This window comes from Halyomorpha halys, unplaced genomic scaffold, assembly GCF_000696795.3.
Source record: "Halyomorpha halys isolate HHAL.00 unplaced genomic scaffold, Hhal_1.1 Scaffold209.1, whole genome shotgun sequence".
Taxonomy (NCBI): domain Eukaryota; kingdom Metazoa; phylum Arthropoda; class Insecta; order Hemiptera; family Pentatomidae; genus Halyomorpha; species Halyomorpha halys.
In genome coordinates this window covers 487,822-499,322 of record NW_027115831.1, presented here as the reverse complement: position 1 = coordinate 499,322, position 11,501 = coordinate 487,822, and the positions used below count along the sequence as shown (strand labels likewise).

The following is an 11,501-nucleotide window of genomic DNA, read 5'->3' as shown; positions in this document are numbered from 1 at the left end:
TGAAGTACCTACCTAATTTATAAAATAATTTCATCTATCAATTCTCTCACACAAATTTAATTAGTTTGTATATTTCAGAATTTACTATTTAAACATTGTAGCATTAAGTCAATATCAGAACGAACAAACAATCATTTGAAAACAACTTGTACTGTTATTTTATATGCATTACTATTTTTATAATTGAGGAAGTAAATTAAATAATGAAGAAGGGAAAGATAATAGGCCAGAAAGAATAGATTTTTAAATAATCAGTTGTGTATTTTAGTTTCAGAGTGATGGTAGCAACCAGATTGCTGTGGATCATGAAAACCTTCAAAATAACCGGTAATTTAAGTAATTATTACATTTATTTTATTGAATTGATGTTTGATCTTAGTATAACTATGTTAGGATTGTATCTGGTGTTGTTTTTGAGATGGGTTTTGGACTATTTCTGGGTAATAGTTTTTATTTTTGTAGGGCATCATATTGCAAGGTTCAAGCTAAGCTTATTTAACATTTATTATTATTATTCTTATTAGTGATCTTTCTCCTCCTAAAACATTGGAATTTATCTAGTAGTGTGTAGTTAAATTTGTCTTATTTTCTAAATTAGTCTTACTTTATTCATTATTTTTTTTTTAAATATTTATTTTCTGTTTAAAGCAATGTTTTTGAGGCCATTGCTCAAAATTCAGACATAATTAGTTTACAATGATTTTCTTTTTATTTAGCACTTCAATTAATTATGATGATGAACATTATTATATTTTACAATCATCTCTGTAGTAAAAGCAGGCTGTATATGCATTTTTTCTACCCCTTGCTTGGTCATTTCTATTATATTAAGGGGGAAGAGTTATCTAAAAATAAGCAGCCTATTCTAACTAGAGTGGGAAGGTCATGTTTTCATTCCATGGGAACACCACAAACCTCTCCCCTCCTGCAGGCTGGATTCAAACCGGCGCCGCTGCAGTTCTGTGGCTGCTAAGACTGAAGCCTCACCTTCCTCAGCTACAAAGGGCCTGTACATGTCTGTTACATCTCACTCACTGATTAGTGTATCACAAAAATGACAATGCCTATAATGCTGAAATTATTAAGGATGGATCCATTTACAGTGTAAATGTGCAATAAGGCTGGTATTTTACATGTTTTTTAGTTTTGTGAATTTACCTCAAATACTTAAAAAATTTCCTTTTTTTTATTTAATTTATGGGCTAGATAATTTATTTGTATTCAGAACATAGCTAATGAAATAGAAGGGGATAAGGAAGAAAGATTCAAATAATTGTTATTCAGAATATATATTACAGAGTAATTATCTAAGATTGGCAAAAGAACATTGATAATGTTGTCAACAATGAGTGATACATTGATTTTATTTACAATTGTGTTATTGAATTATGATGGAAGTGTGTGCATACTATCAATGAGATAATAATTTTACACTGAGTTCGTAATTTGCTTTATCAGAAATAAGAACATTGTTCAAGTACTATAATTGTTTTCCTATTTTTAAAATGTAATATGTGCTGTATCATTAATAAAACAGCCTGATAAAAAAGTAAAAGTAACAGCAATATATTTATATTTATTTTTAATAATTATTTTCTTGGGTGCTGACATGTTTAAAATATAATTTTTTTAATTTTACAAAAAATTGTATGAAATGTATTAAAGTTATTTAAAAATTCAATTTTTTTAATAGATTTTTTTGAATATGCATTTAATTGTAATCCTTATATCCGTATTGTTTTGTTTGTTTCTGCTGGGGGGGAGGGGTTGAGTTGATAGCTAGCCCGATATATTATAGTTACCATGATTTTATATAAACATGTATACAATGTTCTTAGGTGTCCAAATAGCATCTACCTTTGAACAAATTTGTTTAATTAATAGTTGAACTTCTAACAAGAAATAGTTGAACTCCTGATATTTCAGATGTGTTTTTCATGCTGCTGTTGTTTGGATGATAGTTGAGTGGAATTATAATATTTGAAACATAAACATTCAAGATATTCTTATGCATTTGTATTTATTTATAATAAATTTTATAAAACATAACAAGAATAATTTGATAACTTTACACAATATTTTTCCAAATATTGCACTTGTTATTTCTGGAATTTATATATTATATTTGTTTTATTTGCAGGTGGTGAGTGCTTGCTAAATTATAAATGTTTTAAATCATATAAATCTATTCTTTTTGTACATGGATCTATAACAATTGTCCTAAATGTAAGTAATATTATTCTATTTTACTATACAATGAATTTTATTGAACTGTTAAGACCTTCCAATAATTTTTAATCATAATGATATTAATCTCAATACTACATATATTTTGTTAATCAATCACTTGGTAACTTATTTTCTTAAATATTAACTAACAAAGACTGAGATAGATCGAAAATGGTCATTTTTGAGTTAGATTGGAGCTAATTAGGTGGAGAAAATTTAACATGTTATAATTAAAATACCTGTCTAGTCATGTAACTCTATTCCTTTCAGCATAGAGGTAACTCAAGTCACGTTGACATATACTATAACTTGGCCTCTTGCCAGGGGAAGAGATCTTGTCTATGTAGTTTTCTCCATTTTCTAATCTTATGCGACCATGTATATGTTTTTCCAGGTTTATCACTAGAGTTTTCTTTATTTTTTTATTCTAGTATGTGGTCCATTTATGTTTTTGTGGGTCTATCACATGACTTATTGGCCATTCTTTTCTTAATTCTGTTCCCTGTTCCCTTCGATTGTATTAGAATGTTCTCACCAGCAGAGTTGTTTTTCATCAAGGATATATTTTAGTAATGGAATGTCCAATTCTTACATCACATTTTTGTCCCTCTTTGTTTTGTTTACAGTTCTTTATGTGCTTATCTTGCAGGATCCAACTTTCATTATTGTTGCTTTGCTCTACTAATTATGTTTGAAAGTTCTTTGTCTATTTTCTATGATGTGTTAAATGTATCTAAATAGTTATGGTGCACTATCCGAAACCTCTTTTTTTTCCCTTTTAATTTGTTAAATTTTTTGATTAAAATTTTCTTAGACCCAACAATCTCCTTCATCTCTTGATAAAGTTTTATAATTTAATATATCTTTGTTCGTTTAGTTCTTTGTCATGATTCATTTTCAAGCAAGTTCTTTCTTCTACTCTGTACTGCCTGCTGCAGCTTTTCTCCTGGGCTACACAAAATATCATCTGGATACAGAAATGCCTGTAGTAGAACTACTTTCATTTTTCACTTATTGACAGCTGTTCTGGCAGTTCTGTCCCTTTTGTATTGATTTCATATAGGAAGATTATAAGCTAGTGGACTCAGGCCTCTGTATTACTCCTTTTGATTGGGAAATGATTTGACTTATTTAAGCTAATCCATCTGGGTGATGATAGCAACGTGGTAAAGCGCCTGTCTGCCAACCCAAAGGTTGTGAGATCGAGTCCCCAGCCCTCTCCAGGGATTTTTTCAAAAATAGGCATAGAAGTGATGAACCCACCCTATGAAAACCATGTCATGAAACGCGTGATGTATTAAAAAAAGCTAATCCATCAGGGCTTTAATAAGTTTAATAATCTTACTATCCCATACCTTTTTTATTTTTTAAAAAAAATTTATTTATTGATATTTACCACTGTATATAAAATACATCAAGTAAATTTGAGGAAATCATAATGGTATGATACAAGCATGTAGAGAAACTACCCATTGGTAGCAAGCACTCTAAAACATTTTATGGTCTCGAGGCCATCTTCTTTTCAGACACCTCGGAGGATTGTCCGGAATAAAAGAGGAAGCAAGATTAGAAACTAATGGGTTTGAGTGGTTAGGGAGTTTGTAATGGAATGATTGATATTTGGTTCATGCTAGATCGGTTACAAATGGAACATTAAGGTCTTTGTGGATGTTTTTATTTGTGACAAAGTAGGGAGCATTTAGGATTTTACAGAGGATTTTGGATTGTAAGGATTGGATACGAGAGGAATTCAAAGGTTTAGTGGAGCTACAAAGCTCAACGCTGTATGTCCAGATAGGCCTTATAATTGTAATGTAAATCAGTCTTTTGTAATGAATTGGAAGTTTGGACCGTTTGTCTAGTAAGTGCTGTAATAGTCGAAATCGATGTGCAGTTTCCTGTCTTTTCAGTCTTGTTTGAGGATTCCAGGTTAGTCGTTTGTCCAGATGTAGTCCAAGGTAACGGATCTGTTCAACAGGGGTAAAAGCAACATTATTGATGTATACTGTAGGGCAGTCAGTAGGTTTGTGACGTAGGGTAAAGGTAATTTGATGGGATTTGTTGGAATTTATTTTAATCCTCCAATTATGACACCATTCTTCGAGGGCTGTGATATGGGATTGAATAGTTTGAGATGCAATTAAAGGGTTATTATTAACAGCGAGCACACATGTGTCATCGGCATATATGGTCAGGATAGTGTTAGGATTGGTTGGGTTGTCTGCTGTATAGATTGTGTAGAGAATGGGACCAAGGATACTACCCTGAGGAACACCGGCAGACTGAAAGAAGAGGGATGAATAGGAACCATTGTGGTTTACTTTAAATAATCTGTCAGTGAGAAAGTAACAAATAATGAGAAAGTATGTACAAGGTAGGAATTTATGGAGTTTGTAAAGCAGTCCCGGGTGCCAGACTTGATCAAAAGCCTGTTCTACATCGAAAAAGACTCCCATGCAGTACATTCCGTGCTCTAAAGAAGACGAGACAACGTCCACCACACGATGACATTGCTGGATAGTGGAATAAGAGGTTCGGAATCCATATTGGTGGTCTGGTATTATATGATTGGAATCAAGGATGGGGTATAAGCGTTTCAAAATGAGTTTTTCGAGGATTTTTCCCATGATAGGTAATAGAGAGATAGGACGATAGGAGGATGGGTATTCAGCTGGATTATGGGGTTTGGGTATTATTTTGACTACAGATAATTTCCATGGGTCAGGGAAATATGTGGAACGGAGAATGGTGTTATATATGTAGGTGAAGAATAGGATGGCTTTTCTTGGAAGAAGTTTTAGGATATGGGATGTTATTAGGTCATATCCAGGAGCTTTGCTGTTAGGTAATCTCTGAATGATACTGGATATTTCTGATGGATGAAATGCTTTAGGTGGAAGGGTCATTTGGAGTGGAAGTTCTGCTTCAATACATTCAAGATGAATTGGGTTAAGGATATCAGGATGCAGAATAAAGGTTTTAGAAAGGTGTTTTCCGAATATTTGCGATTTTTCTTCGTCAGTTCTGGTCCAGGTTTGGTATTCTATATCTGATAAGTTTTGGGAATATGTCATCTCCATCTGTCGCTGTACCTCATTTTAAGTTCCACTGAACCCTTTCAATACCACCTTCCCAGGCTGTATCATCTTCAGTTAATTGAATTTCATCTTCCTTGTGTTCCTATTTATCTCCATGAAGAAATTATCAGCGAGAGAAACATAGTCTGTTTATTTAAAATATTTTCTGGATGGGTAAGGATGTGGCTTCAGTTATCTGTAATCTTGCTTTTTCCCTTGGCTCTGATCATTTATTTCCTACTAGAATTTCTTAAAATTTTCTTTATACCAACCATTCAAGGGCTTTCTAAATTCTTGCCGTAACTTACTCTAGTCTTCTAAAATTTCTTAACACAATCTTTTCATTTGTGTATCATATTTGTGTGGATGTACCTTCCATGTTTTTGTGTTGACTACTTCCTAGACTTCTTTGCTTCACTACCTGATGCAGTTATTTCTGATGTTTATTTTCCATACCCCACCTATTGCCTTGGCCAATGCCTATGTTCTTTCTTTTATTTCTTCCTAATTTCTCCTATCTTTATTTTTATATCTGTATTCCTTGATTTTCTTTCCTAAACTTCATGGAATGAAGTAATTTAACATTTAAATAATTGTGAAAAAGAACCGATCTTTTATTTATTTATTTTTCTTATTTATCAAAAACAACAATTTTTGACTGGTTTTTGTGATCATCCTTTCTTTTAGTACTTAAATTATATCAAAATTATGGAGAAGATTGTCAGGGTTGCGATCAAAAGAGACAAATATAGTTAACAAATATTTTTGTTTCTCTATTGACCATAACCCTGACCATGTTCTCCATAATTTGAAATTACAGATATATATATAATATAAAAAAATTATATTTGAATTAACTGTAAACAGTAGAAGGAGAATTTATTATGTGTTGCATAATATAAAGTATTTAATTAAAGCTGAATATAATCAGGAATAAAGTTTCTTCCATCACTCATTTATTGTGGTAGGGATATATTATTTATAAGAATGAGCAATCATATTTAACCTAACATTGGTCTCTAGTTCTGTTATAATACCATAGGTCGGTTGTATGTGAGTTTTTCCTCAGACTTCTTATTTTTTTTTTATTTGCAAATGTGCATTGTGTCCATTTAGAGCCTATTGTATGCCATCCTTTACTATGTTCAGAACAGGCTAGATACCTTTGCAAGGTATTGGATAGATATCCTAAAGGATCAACTGTCTCGCAAAGCTTAGGATCTATAATACGATATTGTCCAAAGGTGAGAAATGGTATCCTGGCCAGTGGATCACACTGCTTATGATGTGATATGCGGTCTCATCATCCTTGATTGGTGACTCTTAATCTCATTTTATACAGATGCTAGTTCAGCTGACAGTGTCCTGTATATAGTCCTGTCATCCACCTTAATGTACTCTTGTCCATGTAGAGAAGTGAATTACTTCTTTTTGTGCAGGAGCCTTTTAGGAACATCTTTGATTGCTCTTGTTGCCTGGTTTTTCTCCAAAAAAGTACATGCTCTCAGCAATAACTTTATGAGTTTCTTTGCATGGCTAGGACTGTCACCGCATATGGGATTGGACGGAAAGGGAACATTCTCAGATCCCTTTCTGGAGAGGATGTCTGCCCTTAAATTGCCTTTATTACCCTTGTGACCAGGCACTCATTCAACCCGTATCTTGTTGGCTAAAAACGAATTGTTCCCTCAAACGTTAAATTTATCTATTGGATGATCAAGTGTTTCACCTCATCATACTAATGCATAAATAATAAACTTTCTAGAAAATAATCAAGTTAAATTTATCTATTTCCACTTACTAATAAACTAGGATGAAATAGTATTAATGATTAGATAGCAATATAACATATGCATAATTTTTAGTTTAGGATAAAAAAAAGACCATTTTATGTAGCTATAAAATACAACATCATAAACAAATTTTTCATTACAATACTGGTCACAATCCTATTTTGATGAAGCAATTTATAAGCTATTTAACTATTAGAAAACTAAAAAATTAATCGAAACAAGACTCTGGTTCTGAGCTTAGCAAACTTCATTTAATAATGAATGGTGAGGGCAGTTAATGTGTAGCATTATTACCTAAAATTGGCTGGATTAGTTACTTTATTTGAATACATGGAATTTATATAATACAGTTTTTAATATTTTTAAAACAGTTGAACATTAATTTTCACATTTTCTCTTTCTTAAAAAGGGATTGAAATTCATTGACGTTGAAGCCGATAGCGTTTTGGGAATGGAATTTGCTTTGTCAATTTCAAAATTCTATTGTTTAGTTTAAAATATCTTATATTTTAGTCAGAGAAACTTGTCCAGGAATAACACAACTAAATATATTTGAATGCATTCACAAGGTTTCTTAAGTTGTCATTCAACAATTATTTACTCCTATTGTCCTAGGGCTGCAGAAAATACTGTTGTTAGTTCCATGAAGACTTTGCCATTAGAAATTATAATTTGTAATGTATCTAAACGGATGTTTAGGAAATAGCTATTGACATGAATTGTATGAGATGGTCCAGGAAGGATAAGTAAATTTTTGAAATGAACTCATTCAACAAATTTATTGATAGATCAATAACCTTGAAAACAAAATTATTTAAAAAAAAAAATTGATTCAAATTTTTATTTAAAACTAGAAAGGTTTTCTTGTTTATGTAAAGTTTTAACTTTATTTAATGAAGTATAATTAGGAAGTAGTTAGTTAGTTAGGGACTATGATATATTTACTTGTAACAAGTGTTCAAACAGCTTAACTGTATTTCTTAAAGAATACAAACCTTTTTAGTATATATATCATAACATCAATAACCTGATCTGTCAGTGAACCTTTTGTGTGGAGTAGAGGCAGTTATACAAGTACTGATAATATTTTATTTATATTTTTTGAAAATGAAATCATTTAATAAATTTTCAGAATCACTGTACATGTATTATTATTATTATTATAGTACAAAAGTTGGAATATGTTGCTGTTTTGTGTATTTTGAACCACTAACATATATGAAGATAAATACTTAGGGTTTCTAATTTAGCTTAAGATAACACATTTATGAACATCAAATACTATATATAAAATTTGTTCATGGATTTTATATTAAAATTTTTATGAAATAATACACAAAATTTGGTTTACTCCATAAATTATTTACAGATATATTAAGGCACATTAGCAGACAAGCGGTTGGAGAGGTGGTTTTCCATTTTTTAAGCATTTTTTATTTGCATTATTGTTTCTTGTTTAACTAACTTATAGGACATGTACAGAAGGTTATTTTCTTGTTGATATCAGGATACTGGTCTTCTACAGATATACCCCATTTAGGTCAACTAGTTTATTGTATTTTGGTTAATGCCTATGTTTATAATTATTAATAATCAATATTTAAATTTGTTCTACAATTTCAATGTTTGATTCTTTCATATTTTTGATTTTTGATGAAAGGGTACATTTCTGTATTTTTAATTTTAAGTAATACCTAGTAATTAAGATCCATGAAATTGAGCCTTTATATCTTATCTCCCTCATCAATTCAATATTCCTGTTCTCTTTACCTTTTCCAACATATTGTTGACCCTTTGGTATTGATTTTGAGTTATTATTCTATTGTATTCCGACTCGTATTTGAAAAAAAAAACCTTTCTCTCCGACAGCTTGTCATTGACAGCAATTTGTCGCTAGCGGAGAACAATCACCCTCCAATATTTACAGGCTGTTAGGTCCATTTCCGGGCAACAGCCCACCGCAGCTTCCGCTCCCTGAAACACAAGCACAACTCTCAGATGTATACCATTTTCCGACCACATCCTACGCCGTTTATGGTTTATTAAACTCGTTAAATTTACATGCATATTTACAATTTATGATATCCGCTGAATATTTTATTATTTAATTTAGAACTGGATTTCGCCGTGTAATATTATAGCTATTACATGGGCATTTAATGTGTACTATATAATTTATCGAGAGTAGTAATGAATTATGTGTTTTATTTTATTATTTCATTGACAGCCTAGAAATCGAAACGAAATATATACTTCCATCATTAGAAAGGTTTAGTAGTGTGGATTTGTACATAAAAAATGATAAAGATCGAATCATTGACGTTGACAATGTCGTTATGCATTAAGATGTGCCCTAACTGGACAAAGATTGCATGGCGGTAGCGATGGTCGGCCTTATAACTATCAAACATAGGTAATATCGTCGAATGTCCCAATTGAACATTTGAAGTTTATATTCGGATACTGAACTATATTCTTTTTATTTTTTTTTAAGTCTGACTTAAGTGACCATCGCCGTCGCCCGGTCGACTTTGCTTGTCCTAATTGGACAAGGGTTGGTTAGTAGGACTAATACAAATCAAACATAATGAATAAAATTAAGTATGAACATAATTAACCTAATTGAACATTTCAAGTTAAATAGGGTCACCTAACTACCTAAATCAAATGACTAAGCGACCATCACCGTCACTTGGTCGCACTACTTATCTCCCATATGGAGGCTAATTCAGAATAAATAAACTACATAGAAAGCTTTTTCGAAAATACAAAATCTTTCAAAATGGATACATCAATACTTATTCAAGAGAATTAAAAAAAAAATGAGTTATGTCATTTGAAAAAAAAAATTAAAAGACGTTAAAAAAAATATTTACTATTTTATTTTAAAGATATTATCTAGACGTTTTTATGTTCATTGTTGGTTATATTCTTTCCTTGAACTTTTAGCTCAAATTTCTGAAGTTTGCATTTAACTTGGACAATCTCCATTTACTCCAGCATTGTTACAATATAAAAATATATAAAATTTTGTTTCGTTTGTAACTTTCTTATGCCCTGCAGCTGAGACCAATGAAACCAGAATCCGATTGTTTTACTCGAAATCTACGTTCAAAAATGTGGGCTGTTGTGGCGACAGCTACTGCTCATTTAGCGCTATCCAGGGGGCACGATGATGATGCAGAAATGCAGGCTGTCTGCTTTGCGATGGAAGCCACTATTGAATGTAATGACAACACGGTAATCTTCAGCAACTCCCAAGCCGTAATACAAAAATTAACAACACCAGGTGCCGCAGAGTCACCCACGGAAGAAAAGTGCAGAAACATGGCTGCTATCATGAAGAAAAGAGGAAGGGCTATAGCTCTGCAGTGGATACCAGGCCATGTTGGCATAGATGGTAATGAGCAAGCTGACAAGTTGGCTAAACTTGGTTGTGCAGAGAACTAGCCTGTTCTACCACTTTCCTACAGAACAGTGAAGTCACTTATAAGCTCTTATTGTAAGGACAGAACAAGTGCTAGACACAAAGTTCAAGTGGAAGGAAAGAAGTGGGAGATCCTACTGGATAAGGATAAACGAATCCCTGGCAATCTTAGCAGAGCAGAGAGAGTGGCCTGTTTTCGGCTAGTAACAGGACATGATCTGCTCCAAAAACACCTCCATCGAATTGGCATCGTAGATTCCCCGAAATGTCCTCTATGCAACATGGGGGACATGGATGGGGACCATCTTTTGGCGTGTGTTGGTCTGGAGGATGTTGAGCGAGATGCGGACCAACTAAGAGGAAGAGTCAAATTGTATTGGGCTGCGAGAGGGAAAATGGCGTAATAGCCCACTTCCTGTGGCGTAGGAGAAAAAAAACGTTCAAAAATGTCTGCAAAAAAAAACGACTTAGAAAATTGTCCTGATTCAAGCCGGGTTTTCGCAAGAATATTTAAATTTTAACTTTCCTTAATATGGATCATGTAAATTATTTCAAAAATCGTTTCCTTTGAAGATGAAGTATCTCCGTCTGAATCTGCCGATAAGGCATCTGGAAACTGATTTAGAATACTTTGTGACATCTAAAGACTAGGCCAAGTTGCGTAACAATATTTCTTGCCTCCTATTTCCATAAGTAAAGTTTGTTAAATTCAAACTAGGAAAACATGTCGCGAAACAGCTCTGCGACCTTCCAAGAAAAACCTGTCCTGCGATATTGTACATAGGTGTGCAGTAGGTTTAACATACGTTTTACCCGAGCTTTAGCCATTCAGCTGTATAACTAAGTAATTAATAAACTATTATTCGATTTGTCCTAAATGGCCGTTGTTTACTCGGATAAAAATGAACTATTCACCTAGATTTCTACTGATAAAAAAAGATCCTAAATTATCTACCCCCAAAGAGTATCCATATG

At 32.5% G+C, this 11,501-nt stretch overlaps 1 protein-coding gene across 3 annotated transcripts in view; it reads right to left on the bottom strand.

Moving 5' to 3' along the window:
* Nucleotides 1-8,004: 8,004 nt before the first annotated feature.
* The window catches only part of LOC106679586 (zwei Ig domain protein zig-8), a 289,927-nt gene continuing 286,430 nt past the window's right edge, over nucleotides 8,005-11,501 (bottom strand). For all 3 annotated transcript variants that reach the window (XM_067052781.1, XM_067052782.1, XM_067052783.1), the window contains one exon: nucleotides 8,005-9,073. Coding sequence is in view for 1 of the 3 variants with exons in the window: in XM_067052782.1 (XP_066908883.1) it covers nucleotides 9,021-9,073 (53 nt within the window). In the remaining 2 variants the exon portion in view is untranslated. The remainder of the gene's footprint in view (nucleotides 9,074-11,501) is intronic.